Source organism: Python bivittatus, unplaced genomic scaffold, assembly GCF_059951505.1.
Source record: "Python bivittatus isolate LINGU-HERP-01145 unplaced genomic scaffold, Pbiv_v1 ctg000480_np1212, whole genome shotgun sequence".
Classification (NCBI taxonomy): Eukaryota; Metazoa; Chordata; class Lepidosauria; order Squamata; family Pythonidae; genus Python; species Python bivittatus.
The window spans coordinates 83,245,551-83,264,395 of record NW_028277075.1 but is presented as its reverse complement, the minus strand read 5'-3'; the positions used below and the strand labels follow the sequence as shown (position 1 = coordinate 83,264,395).

Here is an 18,845-nt window from a genome sequence, read left to right as displayed (position 1 = left end):
TTTGCCCCACTGTAGTTCATAGATGTTAAAAATGCCTTATCTGAAATGAAAATTAAAGTGTAGGGGAATGCAACACATTTTGTCTGACTCCACCTACAGTCACTGCCAAGCCCACTTTTTACAAATGTGACAACAGACCTACTCAGTTCTAAAGTCACAGTCCTATGGGTGTGGGGGGGCGGAAATCCAGAGTACTTCCCAAGAAGAAATGGGAGGACACCTCAGGTGTTGTTACATAGACTACTGTGACACAAAGATGGCACGTCACATGAGGGAAAAATTGAAGCTACCTTTTTAAAGGGCACAGTGGGTTGGCAGATTGGCAGAAGAATGTTAATCACCATCTATTTGCTGCATATTTTCCTCAAACAATAAATCATTTGAGGAAATTTCAATCAGTTTCAGTATAAGGTAGCTTGGTTTTATACCACGTAAAGAAAAAAGCAATGATCTCAGCTAATGTAATTTCCCTTACACAAACTGATAGGTTTACTGAAATATCCCTTGTGTGAAAGAATTTCCATTTTTACACTCATTGGGAATAATATATTGGCTTTATAAAAATTCTTAATGTATCAAAGAGTATTACTGACTCTTTCATCTTTTAAACTGGTTAAATGAATCAGTTTATTTTTCAAGTCATTTTTTGTGACTTTCTAGTTCTTAGCATTCAAGGAATTTTAAATTTTATTCACAAATGAATGGACAAAAAATAAAGTATCTACCTATAATATATGGGAAACTGGAAGTTATGTATTATTCTTTTCCAACCAATATATATATTAGAAAGTAAGCTTGACTGGACATGGTGGATCTAATGTCAGCATAAGCATGCATACAACTGTGCTATCACATACTTTTCGTAAAAGAGTCTAAGGTGACATATTAAAACAAAAAAAACTCCAAAAAGCAGCATACATCAAAGATGCATAATTACTGCAGCAGAACAACATTCTATACCTGTCAGTCTCAGGCATCCAGAAATGAGGCATGACCAACATGACTGGGGAGACTATACACCAAAAATCAGTATTACCATGCTTGATTAATAGGGCTTCTTCAGATATGTTCACAACAGAAGGAAAAGGAAAAAAAATCTGCCCATTTCCTTGCAACTGCAGCCTTTTTGCCTACCACTTAAGAGCCATAAAAAAGAGATAATATGATAAAAAAAACACAGATTTTTCAGAATATGTTTGAATGTGTTTTCTAGATATTGTAGATGTCAATGGTTTTCTGTTGCTTTTTTTCCTGCATCAGTCTTGTTGTTGATTATTTCACAGCCCCAATATAATTGTTTATAGTTCCTTGAGGAATTATAGCAAGATCTTAGCGGGCCAGAAGCCATTTCTAGGTTACGTCCTTCCCTAATAAACGTTCAAATGTTTTTCTATTTGCACAAACAATTTGGTGCAATTTAGTACATTGTATGACTAGGTTTTGCTTAGGCATGCAAATGAAACAAAGTGTATTTGTTCCACAAACCAAACAAGCATATTATGGTGTAGCACTTTAGCTGAGTCCCTCTGGACAGACTGCAGTTCAGTCAAACAAACCTGGAACATCTTCATTGTTGCATGTTTTGGTCAAAATAAACTCCAGAGAGACTCTTGTGCAGCAAGTAGGGCGAGCTTGCCTCTCTCTCCTCTGCCCACTAATCACCCACCAACCTTGCCAGAGCCTGCCTTCTTCTTGGTCACCACACTTGAATTCAAGCACAGCATCACCCAACCAGTCCATATATCCCTTCCCCCAATCTTCCAGGACTTCCCTTCCCTTAGCTGCTGTTACTACACTTGAATTCAAGTGTGGCATCCCCACCAGCCCACTGTCCACCCCACTGAACTTCCTAGGGTTTTTCTTCCCCTTACTTTCTCATTGCTGCTGACTACAGTTTTCTTTTTCCCCACTGTCTCCTACTTTGGAAGACATGTGACAGGAACACATGTGATATGGGTCTATATCCAGACTAAATACACCAGAACATGCATGTTTAGTCTGAGCAAGACCTCCTGAAGTTGGTGTTCTATTCATGGAATGATCTATTCATGGTACATTTTGCGTATCTCTAGTTTAGCTGTTTTTTTTAATCATTGGTTCAAACCCAAACCTATTATATCTGTTTGTTTGTTGGCCTATTTACATGTGCCTGTATACCAGCACAGAAATCCAACTTTGATTTGAGCTTGCAAGCTCAGTGTAAATCATGTTTTATAGCTACTCATCGCTCATTTTTTCCCTATTCCAAAATTCAGCAACCTGCTGTCTTGAGGAGAGTGGATATAACTATGATTTGTCAGGTCAGATATCAGACCAACCAGCTACATGTTACCATAATCCATGACCATCAAGTCTACCACATACAATGGTTTTGCCAATTAAAATATTACATTAATTACAGTTCAACTTCTGTAATTATGGTTTGGAGGGACCTTTGAATCAAGCATTTCTATTTTTCTATTTTTAATTAATAAAGACAAATTTGCAAAAAAAAAAAAGGCAAAACTTGTCTTCACTGAAACAGTGGGAAAAATTATTTTCAGTTACCAGGGATTCCACAAAATTCTGCCCTTGAATCAAATGCTGCTACACTAACTGATTTATTCTAATATCAGACAAGTATTAAAATCAGACAAGCTAAATTGTCAAAGGAAAATATCCTCAAATCAGTTACTCAGATACAGTCATTTCTTCTCTCCCTCCTTCTTGATTTGAAGGAGGTTCCTTCAGAATGAGTGATTTGGAGTTGGAAGCCTAAGTGCGTAACACATTTGTTAAAAGCAAACATATTTTGGCTGGTTCCTTATTCCTTGACTGAAAAAATAGAACGTTAAGGAGAAAGCACAGAGGGCATTAAATTTGATCTAATTTTTGAGCTAATGTGCAGAACATGCATCTTCTGGCCTAGTATATATCATAACGATGCTACGTAAGTGTAATTAACCTGTCCGCACATAGCGTTCTAAATGGGCCAAGCTCTTGCAAACAATCTCACCAATAGCAGCTCACAATCTGTTGTAGGCAATAAAAAAAAAGTGGAAGGAAAGCTGCACTGCAGAAAAGGGGATAGAGGTGGAAGAAGAAAACAAGCAGCAGCAGAAGCAATGATGACTTAAACAAGTTCATAATAACAGAATGAGACAGCAAGTGCATGGCTAGCAGGCAAGAGGTTAATATGAGTGTTCCAAGAATTGGTGAAGCATCAAATGATGCAAAGCATATGATAATAAAAAGGCATAAATAGGAAAGCAACGTAACCACAACTTAACCACAACTGGTTTTAGGGTTAAAACAAGTGCTACTACTGCCGGGGGGGGGGGTAATTATTTTGAGGGACTTTATATCTATTGTGGTTTCTGCCTGTCTTGTAAGAACTGAGAGTCTGGACTTGTTGATTAAGCAATTTCATCTACCAAGACCCAGGAAGCAGGCCTTGTCTATTGCCACACCTGCTGTCTGGAACAGCATCCCCCCGGAAATCTGCATGACCCCCACCTTACCAGCCTCTAAGAGAGCCTTAAAAACATGGCTTTTCCCCCAGGCCGTGGGGTGCTGTGCTTGGGGGGCCTTTTTGTGTGTTTTTGTTTCTGTTGGGGGGGAGCAGATGACAGTATCTTTTGGGTTCAATTTTTATTTTATTGTTTGTGTATGTTAAGCTGCCCGGAGTCACTGGAATTAGGTGACCTAGAAATTTGGTTTTAAATATATAAATAAAAACTAAGGAGAAAAGCAAGCAGATATCTGTTGTATAGGTTGATTCCATAAACCTAGATGGTGGAAATGCAGGCACAAATAAAGGAACATTTAAAAACAAATATCTGTTTCTGGGAAAACCAAGAAGTAGAATGATAGGAAAAGTGCCTCAACACAAAATAGCTGCAAATACACTAAAAACTGCCTCTATGGTTCTTGGTTGTGTATTTGTGCAAGTTTCTTAAAGAGGAGTGCTATACTATGATATAACAGTAATAAAATAAAAAGTACTTTCATAATGTTATGGGGCAGGATGAAATAACAAGAAAAGAATTGATTATTTATATGAATTCACTCTAAATTTTATCTGCAAGTTTTAGTTTCTAAAACAGTTCCTGTCCATATGCTGTATGCAATCTTGATTTTGAAACACTATCCTGCTTTTCCTATCTTCTCACCTAGGCAAACACTTAACATTTTTGTTTAAATACCAGTTATCTTTAAAATGTTTTTAAAATGAAGAATACTCACAAGATTTGGAATATAGCACCAACACATTATTCCGTGTTCTCAGGAGCTTCTTGAAGTCCTTCTGATCACTAATTTTTTCTATCAGAGGCGACATCTTTGTTGGTAACACACATGCTGGAAAGATGGTCTGCAGTGGCAAGATAAACAGAAAAGTACAAGCAAATTTCAAATGGAGGTCTTATTATTGTGACATAAATTCTTTAACCTTAGCCTCAGAAAAGGGCATAGGCATCCGTTTTGGATTCCTTTGTAAATGAAATCCTGAGGAAAATTCTACAGTACAGCAAAAATCCAGTTCTCTCTGTTGGCTGAGTTCCCATTAAATGAGAAATCCAGTTTAGCCAAACACAATTCCAGCATTCACACAATGCTATGCCCAAACAAATAAATGTTGTTACGGCTTAATGTGAACCGAGCCAATAAGTTGTTTTTGGCCCTCTCATCCATAAATCTGAACTGTTACTTCAAAAGAATGGAAAAATAAGAAGTGATAAACTCTACAAAAACACATTACACCTACACAAGAGGCTTGAATTTCTATTCTCATTTCTCACTGCTGCAATTTAAGTTCCTGATACAAGAGATATCAGATATCTATCAGTCTGCTTAAGAGACAGATTCTTAAACAAATCAAGAACTACTGGTGTTCACTTCACTAGGGAATGGGCTGATCAGAATTATTATTCACCATTTTCACAGGTGATGCCAATTGCTATTCTCAATCTACACCAGATATTTGCAACATATAGTCCTCTATAAGTATTGGATGCAACTTCCATCATTCCTCACCACTATCCATTTTGACTAGGGCAGTTGGGAACTGGGATTTATCAGCATCTGGAAGATTGCCCATTGCCGATTCTTAGGTGCAAAGGTTTAAGATTCTCTTTTCTCTCCCACTGCTGTTACTGTTAATGAAAACATGAGTGTTAACAGGGCTGTTCAACTCTTATATGTGTTAACAGCTGCTCTGTCAGTGCAATGAAACAAGTTTATGGTTGATCACAGAGCTCTCTCAGTTCAGCTGCCAAAGTAGCTACTACGATACTCTTTCTCTGCTGTAATCAGTAGCTTTTCAGAGATCTATAGCTGATTAAGGGACTCCCAATGCTCTAAGAGTCTGAGTTCTTACCACTACCAAGGAATATGAGGAGGGGGGAACAGATTTTGTTAATGGATGGATGGATGGATGGATGGATGGATGGAATAGATAGATAGATAGATAGATAGATAGATAGATAGATAGATAGATAGATAGATAGATAGATAGATGACACATATATACACACACACACTCCAAATTTACCTTTATTGAATGTATATGCCACCAACTCCATACAGACACAGGCATTTTCTCTCTCATGCACACAGAGTGATCCTGATAACAAGGATCACTTGTTAAATTAAAGGTCCCCTCCCACAAATTGAACATACATGTATGCACAGCCCCAGATCCAGCAGTCACCTGGCTCTCTTGGCCAAAAACATTACCTACTTTTCTTTTACTTACTCAGGCTATGATTAGAACAGCCTTCCTCAATCTTGGCATCTTATAGATCAGTGTTTCCATAACTTGACAACATGCTGGCTAGGGAATTCTGAGAGTTGAACTGCATATAACTTAATGTTTCCAAGGTTGAGAAACACTGATCTAGATTATGGATCTCAGCTCCTAGAATTTTTCGCAATGGCCATATTGGCTGGGCATTCTGGAAACTGAAGTCCACACATCTGGGGGAGATGCCCTTATTGGGGAAGCCTGACTTAGAACAGTGTATTAAGGGATATATATGTATATGTATTTCATATATGCTGTTCCTGTTTCTGGTATTAAATATCTGAATTATTAACAAAATATCCTCCATAGCTTTTTTCCAACCTTCATAAAGATCTCTAGTTAACAATCTCATGGATTACAACTGAGCTACTCATAGCAAGTATATTGTTCACCTGCTAGAATGTGGATACCATGGCAAGATCATTCCTATTCAAGAAGACTGCAGCTAACATACCAACCTACTATGACAGAAGCGCTTCCAAACACAGAAGTTACCAGAGATTCCCTATAGGAAAATCAGGCCTAAAAGCACCCCTAGCCATGAACTGTATCTTTTTAGTGAGACTCTAGTGCCATAAATGAAGCCCCACTTACTCATCTGATAAGACTCTAAAAGAGATCAGACTTGTTTGTGCTGAACTTGTTTATCAGGCTTCATATAGCTGCAAGCAGGCAGGAAGTTTTGAAACGTTTCCTCTCCAGCAGCCATCCTGATTAAAAAAACAAACAAACCTGTTCCTGTGGAATTATTCACACAAAAGTCCCGTACTGGCAATCCGGGAGATGCTATTTCCTTTTTTATAACAAAAACACCTTTGTGTTAACCACTGAATGTCACATCTCCTTTGGACCACAATAGCTACAAAATGCTATCAAAGTACAGTAAAGAGGTTGGACTGCTCTATCCTTTCTCCATAATTCAAGCACTGGGTGCATATACCTGCCTCTTCCTATCCTTTATCCTTCCATTTATTTCTCTTTTGTCTGCTGTTGTTACTGAACATCCTGAGTCAGAGGCAGGAGCAGGCATTATTGGCTGTTACCCCAAAACTACAGAAATCCTTTTTATAGGGGCCAAAGGTGCCCCCTCTTTGACTATATTTAGTGTACTGTTTAACCCTTTTTATTTTGCAAAGTCTTGTATTCTCTGCTCAGTGTGCCTTTTAATGCAATTTCCTGATATATTGGTTATATATTCTGATTGTTATTATATAGGTTATGTACTTTGCATTTTATATCTTAATGTCATTTCATGGTCAAAATGCAGCCACTATTTTAACATACTCTCCAATATATACATACATACACCCATAAAGAGAAAATGCATATTCCATACTACACAGAAAAAGAAAAATACTTTCAGCTCCAATGCTAAGCGTATATTATTCAGTGAAATTGTATGCTTTGTTTTAGCCAATAGTTGATATAGACCAAAGAACATAAAACAGTGTTTTTAGACTCCATAAAGGTGTCAGTATATGGCTCAGTACCTTGTAATATGCATTATAAATATTGCTTGTAAAATTAAACTATATTTATCCCAATATATTTGTAATTTAATTTTACTCAATATACATGAAAACAAATTTACCAGAAAATTAATCAATGAATTGATAAGCAGGATAGGATGGGTAATGTTTTCCTGCACAAATTCAGCACCAGATTGTTAATCATTATATTGTGCTCACACAGCAGGCTGGAATATAGGCTATCATTTATCCAGGCCTATTTGGTACCAATAGTTATACCACCTCAGGCCTCAAAGCATAGCCTGCGAATACAAAGGCACATATATTTAGCTATAACAATATGAAACAGTAATATGAAAAGAGAAACAGGCAAAATTCTGAGAAAACATCTCAGTCCCATGTGGAACCTCACATGTATCCACCCAAAGAGATCCTCCAAAGAACTGCTGTTCATAGTGCCCCAGTTTTGTGAAGTGAAGGGGGTTCAGACTAGAAAGCGTGACTTTTCATCAATGGTGCCTATTCTTTGGAACAGCTTCCTTCTTCATGTTAGGATCCTGGCCCCTTTGCTAACGGCCTTCTAGAGGCCAGCAAAGGGTCAACCTTTCTGAATGGTGTTTGTGATCCTTCACCCTCATCATTTGTTCATTATTATTATTATTATTATTATTATTATTATTATTAATAATAATAATAATAATAATATAATGCTCTGGATTCTGGTACTTTGGGGGTTACGGCTTTTTTTTTCTTCCATTTTTCTTATTGTGGAGGATAGTTGTTTTTGTTTTTCTTACAGTGGATATTTTTATTGTATTTTATTTTGTAGCAACCTACCAGTAATCAGAATGATTTGGCAGGACACAAATGTGATTAATCAATAAATAGCATACTAGCAATCATTGTATCCAAAACATAGGCAAGTAGAAGACCCACAAAGCAGAGAGTTGGAGAAGGGAACAGGTGCCCAAACTGTGAACCACAATATTTGTTTGGTTATTTATTTCAAGTGCAACTTTGGGCAGCTAACAGCTGAGCAACCAGAAAAAGAAGAAAAACGAAAGACAAAGACAAAAACCCACTATGGCAACTGGGGAAACCACCTAGTCTCAACTAACTTCCTGACCCTTGTGCCTGGGAAAATAGCTAGGTCTTCATGGCTTTCCAAAAGGCCCACAAAATCAAGGCTAACCTAATTTCAGGTGGTGTGGTGCTCCAGAAGGTAGGTCCTATGGCAGATTACTAATAAGTACTTACTTGTTACTGATAAGATTGTGGGGGAACTAGGAGTAGCCATGATAGAGGCCTAGGAATTCTTTATCCCAACATTAAGTAGTTATACTAGTTTCCATAAAAACACAGAAGGTGAAAATGTATTCTATATTTATACATTGGATAAACAATGCCCATACTGAAATTCCAGCTAAGCACTAAGGAGTACAATGGAGAACACAGGAACTGATAAAGGTCTTATTCTGACCAAAACCTAGTATTACTTCTTATCCCCATGATAAGCCTTTTTTTTTTGGGAAAAATGAGATAGGATGGCAAGAATGGGAAAGTGATGCCTATGAGACTTTATGAATATTAAAAATCTATTTTCAAGACAAATAATGTTCCTGTTAGAAGCTATAGGGATATATAATTTATACATTGATTGTCTGGCAGCATTATCTAATAGTAATATGAGACACACATTTTAGGTCCATAGTATATTAGATTTGACTTGTTTGTCCTACATCAACTAACATCAGTTTGGAGCTATAAACTCCTATATAAGCTATATTGAAGATTATACCTTAATAAGAAATTATGGTAATATACTTTATTTTGATCATCTGCTCTATTATGCATAGGGTGGAGTCAGAAATGATCTGTTTCATATTTGCATGATATATGAAACAAATCATTATTGATTCTATGTATATTTTTATAATACTTGATTCTGAATTCACCTTAATGGTAAACATGATTGCTGATTTAACCAAAAATGGTAATAATTCACACAGGCTAAACCCTAACCAAATTACATCATAGGTTAATGCATCTTGTGAACTCATTTAGCTGGTCGCTTTTTAATTTTGCAGATGCAACTTTTTTCCCCCTTTGGATACCTATGACCAGCTTAGAAAGAAAATACGAACTGCAAGCCCTCTATTATTCATGTCTTCTTGGACAAATGCCAATTCTTAAGTTATTTCAGTATCTCTTCAAAGACAAGAAATAGCTGAAAGGATTTTTTTTAAAGTGCTGTGAACATTACCACGACATGTGACCAATTAAACCCTATTCTCTTCTTAGCTAGAATGAACAAATCAGCATAGCTTTCTGCCTATAGAGACTGAAGCCCAATTTATGCAGACAAGTGACATTACATGATTTATAGTACAGTACAATGGTCATCCATATCAACTCTCCTAAATTTTTTAACAGGCAATTCTTTTTAAGAGGGGTAGTCAAGCGTGCAACTTAGTCTTTAATGCAAAAATATTTGAACTAAATCTCAATTACCAGATTCTGTAACAAAATCAGGTGGCTTTATTTACTTTTTTACTTAAAATAAGCACATCTCAAACTATATATGACTTTTTTTTCACTAATTTCTTTCAAAAATGAATATGGGAAAATGCAACTTCTGGAAAGTTTCCACCCACCATCCTCCACAGATACAGTGGATTTTTGTCTTGAATCAAAAGTCTACTTGGAAAGAAAGTTTAGTTCTGGGCTATTAGTTTGTGGTTTTATATGCTGTTGCATGTAGTACCTCAAACACATTGCTATACCCAAGAACTCCCTTGTTTCATCCTCTAAACTCATAGGCACAGATGCCATGTCATTTCCTATCCATGGCACACCAAGTTCATGAATAAATCACCACTTTTTTCATCATTAGGTTTGCTTACTGCTTTACACTGTTGAGGCTACCACAATCTGAGTGTTCATTGTGAAAGTGGTAAGATGGCAGGTTGGATAAGGAAATCTGGATATTTAGGACTGTGCATCAGATATTTGACAGGTGATCTAGGTCTTCTCAGGAAGTCATCACCTTGAGATATGTCCTACAAATGACATGATTTTCATAAACTGGTAATAGTTAAAGTTAAATCAAGAAATTCCATTTTAGAATAGTTTTGTGCATTAATGCATAAATTAGTCATCTGAACTGACACAACCCTGTAACTAAAAACCAAGTATTATCAGTAAAGAGGTGCTAAGAGTCATCATAAATTCCTCTAGGAGATCATACAGCTGATTTTTCTCTCATGAAAATCAGGAAGAACAATTATCAACAGAAGAGAATATGTGTAGCTCACGGTTGAACTGTGGAGTCCTTGGTGTTCTCTGAGCTTGGTTGTTTTCTTGCAAATGTTTCATTACCTGGCTAGGTAACATCTTCAGTGCTAGAATGGAACAGGGAACCCCACTCCCTTTTAGCACTGAAGATGTTACCTAGCCGGGTAACGAAACATTTGCAAGAAAACAACCAAGCTCAGAGAACACCAAGGACTCCACAGAACAATTATCTACACATTTTTTCTGGATGGATGACATGAAATATCTAAACCTAAACCCCATGTAGTAAGCAATAAGCCTGTGGTGTATATATGTTAAGCAACAGGTATTCCTTCTTCAGCTGGTTAGGTTGCTTTATTTCTTTTGAGTTACATTACAGTCAATCTCTCAGATACTTGATAAACTTTGTATTGGAAAGCTAGTTATATACATTTTCTATGCAATTTAATATAAAAACTCTATAATAAAAGGGGCATAAATATATTATTATGAGACTCAGATATCTCTATGTATTTTTCCACTTCCTTTAACATGCTGTGCATCCTATGCATGTTTATTCAGTGTTCAAATATAGCTTATTCCCAAGCAAGTAAGGATAGGTTTCAAGCTCTAATTTACTTTGAGTGGGAAAATGAATAGAATAACATCTCAATATCACAGAAGTGCCAAGTGAATAAATTATGGTGTGAAAGGGTAATAAACTCATAGTAATAGATCAGTAACAGTCTTATGCATGACAAAGTTTGAGAGGTGCCTAACAGAGCATAACTATCACATTGGAACCACAAATTGAGCTGCACAAAAACAAATTATGGAAGAGCTGCATTTACTTTATTTTGTTAAAAACTAACAATGAATTCAAAATGTTGAAAATCAACTCTCTGTATGTATACCAGAGGATATATGCATGTTTAGGTTTACCAAATACTTGGGATTTTGAGATCAACATATATTTGTATATATTTCCATGTATAGCCTTTATTGGTAAATAATAACAATAACAGCTCTCCTTTACCAAGGCACGACACAAATAAAAAACACAGTAATTAAAATTTGTCCAACGTCAATAGTGCACAAATTAACAATCAAACCTAACCATCCAGCCACAGCTATATATATTGAACAATATCATCTGATACAGCAAAATGTGTATGCAGTTGTAATTCATATAAAACAAATACTAACTTATAAATTACCCACAAAAACAAGAATAAAGTTGGATAGAGAGCCCCTGCACTAACCCACTAATCAAACACAAAAGCATTTTAATTTCCTTTAAAAAGCCATCAGACAGAGAAAGGAAAGGAGAGAATGGATTCCAAAGCTGTGGGTGGGGCCAGGTCTCCAAAAGCTTGGACCCTGGACCCTGGACCCATCACCCTGGAGCGGGGAATAGAAAGAAAACCCTGCCCCAAGTTACTACAGAGGGACTGGATTGTAAGGAGAAATAAGGGCAAATATCCTCTTTGTGTGTTGGATGGGGGGGAGAGAGAGAGAGAGTGTGAGTGTGACCAGAGAACTCTAAATACATGCAGCAATAGTTAAAATTTTGCTCTGGCTTAAATATTTTTTAAAAGAATAGAAAAATAGTAGAAGTCTAGTTTACAAAACAACCAAATATTATTTGTTTTGAAAGGTACCTAGAGACAGTTCACTTGCCACATAGAAAGCCAGACTTGGATACCTCTTCCCTTGATTTGTCTGCCAAATGGGCACAAAACCTAAGTAGTTAATTGATCAATTTAAGGAAGGTAAAGCCCTGGGTCATGGTTTTATTCCAGCTGAATTAAGTCAGGCTTTGACTGGTGGACTCCAGACCTTGCATCCTTGCCATCTGTAGAAATCCAAAATGAGCTAACTCAAACCACAAGAATTTACTGCCTGTTTTAGAGTTCAGAGACTGCTCCCAGAGAAATATTTATATTCTTTCAGTTTTTCTATGTACTAGTGAGTCTTCTCCAGAGCCCATTTCAATACTTTTCCCTCAGCACTTTTAGAGGGCAAGTTAAATAATCTCTCATGTGCAGCAAGTTAAAAAAAATCAAATCAGTAAATAAAGTCCCAGTCTCTCAGAGATTACGTTTATGAGCATTGGGAGACATCAAGTCTTTACAGCCTGCCTTCCTATGATGTGAATTTTATTTAGAATTGTGTTTCAGGATATTTCAGCCTTTCTTTAAAAATCTATCCAGTCAGAGAAATGAATTTTACGTAAATTATCTTTTAGTAGGCAGACATCGTGAAGTTACCTATCTCATAACAAAATTTTGTTCTTTAGCAATAAGGGTGTGCGGTATTGAAGTTAGGTCTATGATACTGGGAGGACTAAGCTCCGATAGTAGTGATGATAAATTGTGTGGATATAAGTGATTCTTTTATCTTTTCTACTTTATGTCTATGACCATAATAAAGTTTTGAGACTGATTAACCAAAGTTGGGCACAGGGCAAAGACTGCAATTTTCTTTTTCAACATGGCTAACTGATTAAGTTATCATTACTTGCTACAACAGATTTATAAAGCACTTTGAGGATAAAATTGCTCATATCTATGCTCACTTAAATGGTGCTTTTGATTTTATACACATACACACTCCAACTGGTTGAAACCATATGGGATCACTCTTAATTTATGAGGCACAAGGATGTGGACCTCTTGACCTTTGCCCATCTTGTCTTTTTCCAGCTAACCAAAGGAAGCTTTCTGGGTGGATTCTGGGAATGGTAAACACATCTTTGCATACTGAAGTAATGTCAGCAGCCTTGAAAGAGACAGCGGTCCATCCAATCCTGAAGAAACGCTCCATCAATCCAGAGGATTTGGATAAATACTATCTAGCCAAAAACACCCCTTTGTGGGGAAAATGTTTGAGAATATGTGTATGTGTATAAAATCAAAAGCACCTGCAGACATTCTTAGAGAACATCAATTATTTTAATATTATTCAGTCTGAGTTCAGGTTGATTTGGGGAGAAAATCAGTCACGGTCACTTTGATAGTGAACCTCCTGCAAGAAACAGAACTCTGTTCAACCTCCTTGATTTATCAGCAGCTTTTGATACCACTGGCCACATAACTCTCTTGGGATATCTCAGTGGGTCTGAGGTTGGGTGTCCTTATAAAAGTGGCTCTGGTCCCACTTGCAAGGGAAGTATCAGTTACTGTTTCACTGTGTGACTATGCTTCTGTAACCTAGCAATTAAATTATAGGGTGCCACCAGGCACTATTGTTTCCCCAATGCTATTTCATATCAAGATAAAACCACTGGATATGGTCATCAGGTGGTTTGCAATAGGGGACACCATATGCACATAACCTTCAGCTCTACCTCTCTATAACTTCTGAATCAGAGAAAGCTGTGCACATTCTGAACCAGTGCCTGGATGCAGTGATGGAGTGGATTAAGACCAACATTGAGACTGAATCCAAACAAGCAGCAACTTTGTGAACTGCTGGTTCCCAGGTTTGGGAACTGGGCAGTTTCTTCCAAATGGGGTTGCACTTCCTCAGAAAGAACAAGAACGTAATTAGGGGGTGGGAGATTTAAGTCAGCATCTTACAAAGCCCTAAAAAACTTGAGACCATGATGCGGCTTTTCCCACCAATCACTAAGATTATGAAGAAAGGTCCTACTACCAATACAAGAGCTGCTACATGCTACCTGGTAGACCTTCTCTATGGTAGTATCCACGCTCTGGAATGCTGTCCTTCCTGAAATTTGGGAGATGCCTACTCTACCACGTTTCAGACACTGTGGTAAACTAATCTCTTCACTCAAACCTTCCTAGTGTGAATGGTGGAAGAATGTTCCCCATTACGAACTTTTTAATGAACATATTATGTTTTTGTTCAATATTGTTTTAATGCATTATTTATTATGTATTTTACTGCTGTTTTTATTGTAAAACACAAAGGAAGGTGTATAAAAAAATAAATAAATAACCAGTCGCTAAGCCTGGCACTCAAAACACTAAACTGCTGCTGGAATATGTGTTTTGCAGAAACATTTTGCTCTTTGTCCTGGGAAAGTTATTAACGTAAAATTCAGGATTTTCCAAAAATTGATAGATGCTATTCTGATATTAACTGAAAAGCATACTTTGTGTTCTTTCTTAAAAATTCCTTCAAAAATAATAACATAATAAATAAGAAAAATAACTTTGGAAAGATAACTAATTACAGTGCTCAGTTAACTGACTACCAAACCAGCAAAGTTTGTCAATGTCTGGGATTTGGCTCAAAAAATATGCCCACTACTGTATATCCTTTGTAAAAGACTTCAGAAAGATGATACTAGCCTCTCTATTTCTATTCATTTGTTTAAACCTAAGATTATATCTTGAGATGATAGGAAAATACACACACTTCTGGAAAAGAAAGATGTTTCTCCCCAAAATCCTCCCCCTCCATCACACACCACTTACTACAGGAAATCTGTATCACAAACAATTTTGAAAAGCTTATCATTTGACAGTGATAATCACTTTAAAAAAGATAATCCATTTGCAGTCTGGAAATCCTTTGGAAAATCTTGAGAAGTTCGCAAGCATAACTGTAATTGTTCATGCTTTAGAAACGCTAAGTTTTATCAGGACAGAAATTATCTAGCACAGATACTACTCTAATTGCTAACTACACTGTTCCTGCAAGGAACAGCTCATTATTGGAATCCAGGACAGTAACTGATTTCCTCTCTCCATTAGAAGTCCTGTCATATTACTGACAGAAGAGAAGTTCTGGATGATAAGGATTTTTCTCATCTCCACATTTCTGTAACCCCTTTGTGAAACAATCGCTGGACATTTTGTGTATAAAACTGCTCACATCCGGTGCAATTTGGCTATTATTGTTGAAAGAAAGAGGAAGCCAAGGTGTCATTGGCACTCTATTGCTATGTCTGCTTGGATCAATTTCAGTCCATTTCCTTCACAGCTGCCAACAGGGGGGTTGAGGAAATGTATGCAGTTGTATATATTTTGGATGCTTGCCCATTATGGCGGTCTCTAACCTGAACAAGAAGAATTGGTCTTCTGATGTAGGGAATTTTAAGGATGCCCTTGAGGAGTAAGAAAAAAGCAGCTGCCATCTCTAAAGGAAACAGCAATCAGGCTCTTTTTGAGCCTGTTTACTCCTGATTATCACCGTGTTTCCAACAGCTTCTTCCTGACCATTGACCTAGAGTGATATAACTGGCTGGACTACCAATTTCACCACATAAGTTTGGGGACCAGCACTACTCTAGCACTTTTGATATCTGTTTCTTATTCTAAGAATCAAGAGGGAAATTTTGAAAAAAATGAAAGGCCTGCTTTCTTAAACAGCCTTCTTGTCTCTCTTTTTTCTAAGTTATATACCACATTTCATGCAGAATTTTGAAATGCTATTATTATTTTGGCTGCTTAGAGAGCTCTAATTACTGTTAGCAGATATTTACTGCATTAGATAAACTTGTTGAATCATCCAGAACAAACTAAGAGGCAGCATATTTTTTAATGACTTGTTAATTTTGAGAATTGTACAGTTGGGTAGGGGGAACAGGTTATTTCATTCTTTCAAAGCAACATTTCAAAGAACTTAAGGACCACTACATTTTCTTAATGATCCTCCCAAGCTATAAAATTATTGCCCGTGTAATAATTGAGAAATAAATGTAGATACTTGCCTACAGTCTAGATACATATGGTATCTGTGCAAGGATGCTAAATAATTGTGTACATTTCTCAAACTCTGCAAGGACAAAATGCTGGTTTACAAGTAGCAAACTCAATATTGTTCCAGCAAGTACCACCACACTGCTACCACAAACTACCTGACTAATACATCTTATTTTATTCAGGTTCCAAATTCAATCGGATTCTCATCAATTCACAAACTCAGCATAGCCTTCATATTGTAACTATACTTCAGAAGGTTGCTCCTTTTACTGTTCTTCACCATCCTCTTACTCCTTTGGGAGTAAATACATTGCACACGTCTGTAACATGCACATACAGATATCAAGTCTGAAAACAGACTGCTTCTCTCCAAATGAGACAGTTTCCTCCTCAGGTAGATGAAGATGTCACCTATGGTGCAGAACCAACCTGAAACCAGTGGCAAGTCCTTTGGTTACTGAAGGCAGAGGACAAAAATGATTCCACCATGCTTGTAACCCTGCTTACTTGTTTATGGGTATTCATTTTGTGGGTGGGTTGATTAATTTCAATATGTTATTTCTTGCTCTGTTATACACCCAGAATTTTCAGGCAGGTTACAAAAGCTAAAACAAATAGATAAATAACTTTGCTCATAATAGAAGTAATTCGCACATCTTGCTTTGAGACATCAATTTCACCTTCCCTGTCTATGTGTATCAGCTAAAAAGCCAATTTATATCACAAAATGTAAATGGGGTTCATACATCACATGGAGCCACAATTAGCTTAATTGAAGTTTGCTGAATAAGCCCCAATTAGGGTAATGCATGCTAAACCATAAACCATGGTTTATAAACAACAGTGGCTAGATTCACACAATACACTAAGCCAAAACCAGATAAATCCCATGCACTCAGTGATCCCAGTCCAAGAGTGGTCTAGCATGTTGGAAGTTATCTAAGAAACCTGGACACAAATTCCTGTACCCAGACAAGAAACTGAACAGATTGATTTTTGTCAACATAAATGAACTGAAAAACTGTTAAAAGAACATGAAATTAATATTGCATACCCTGAATCTTAAAGAGAAAGGCAGAATACAGAGGCAAAAGAACTGTGTAATTTCATTTACTGAATGCATTATATATTATTTCTAAAGGAGATTGGCACAACAATTATTTTCAAGGAGAGAATTTTTGTTTAGTAGAACTCAGGTTCTCTAACAAAATACTTGGCAGAGATGCAAAAGCAGATTGCTAGGTTCCCTTTGAATAAGGGTTAAAGCAATTTAAGAACTCCTTAAAAGCCATTTTGCTTTCTCCTCCTTTCAGGTCACACAAGCTTTCTGCACAAGCTGAACACAGCAAAAATCAGACTTAGCAAATGACAGAGGCAGAAAGTTCAATTATTGGGAAGTCACTGTGTTTCAAATGGTTGTGATCATGGAATCTCATCTGTGATCACAGATTAGAGACTCTAATGTTGACCTCTATTACTTGAGGACTAGTATGTGCGTTTAAATAGTCCCTGAACTCTAACCTAAGCAAAGCTTAAAGAAAAGAATACCAGCCCATTGAGCTGACCTTCAGAAGAGTACCAATACAAGTGAAACATGAGGTTAGTCTCCGCTACCAAACATAAACATATATTTTGAACTTAACTTTAATTTCCTAACTTTCTACAAAGACAATCCAATATACTGTACTAACATTACAGCAATACAGTCTCATGATCCATTGAATATACGTAGCTCAGGAGTTCTCAGTGCTCTCTGAGCTTGGTTATTTTCTTGCAGACATTTCATTACCAGTCTAGGTAACATCATCAGCATTAGGGAGAGTGGGGTCTGCTGGACATACAGCAGCTTATCCTGCCAGTCTTGGTGGGGGTGTGGCTTCCTCTTTGATGTTTCCTTCATTAGGCTGTTTCTTCTCTGTTTATCTGGTGCTGCTTCCTGCTTATCTGGGTGTTGGCTGATGGAAAGGATGTGTTCTATGTTTCCTTCCTAGGCTTTTGATTGTATGGGTTGGGACTCTCTGTTCCCCAAATAGTGCTGCCAAAACTATGAGTAAGAAGTTATTGGCTTACTGGGTTAAGCATGTTGGAGGAATAGGACCAAGGAATGTTTTACCACAGTCTGTAATCATGGCTCACTAAAGGGTAGCTTACTATAACCAAAATCCAACATGTCATCTGAACTTCAACCAATGGTTAAGCAGTCATTAGTCCTCCAGGAAAATGATAATGGGTGCTAGAGAATTTACAGCATGGAACCATCTCATGTGTTTTGCTTTGTTTGTTTTAAACTTCTGTGGGTACACAAGAATTTCATTTTAAAAACAAAGGAGCTGGGGAAAGGAGTATTCTTCCTCCACCCTACACAGGGGTTCTGATTCTGATCAGGCCATGAGGGAAAAGGTCGCTGCAATTTTTTACAAGTGTTGGCCAACAAAAAGGTGGTCTAGAATATCAACCAGAAAGAATGGGGACTAAAAGGGTTGGCACAATTTTAATGTCATCTGGATTGCATTTTTTGTCCGAGTGCATGAGCACATTTAATGCTAAAGTATGCTTAACGTATCATACAATTGTGATAAGATATAATTAACTCAAATCCAGCTTTCATAATACTGCCAAAAGATAAAGAGGCTGTCCTCTATAACC

General features: G+C 37.0%; 1 protein-coding gene across 1 annotated transcript in view; it reads right to left on the bottom strand.

Annotated features, from left to right (window-relative positions):
- PDIA5 (protein disulfide isomerase family A member 5) overlaps positions 1–18,845 on the bottom strand; it is a 191,283-nt gene that overhangs the window by 147,992 nt on the left and 24,446 nt on the right. Inside the window, exon 2 of the mRNA XM_088146442.1 lies at positions 4,225–4,351. Within this exon, the coding sequence (XP_088002568.1) occupies positions 4,225–4,351 (127 nt within the window). The remainder of the gene's footprint in view (positions 1–4,224; positions 4,352–18,845) is intronic.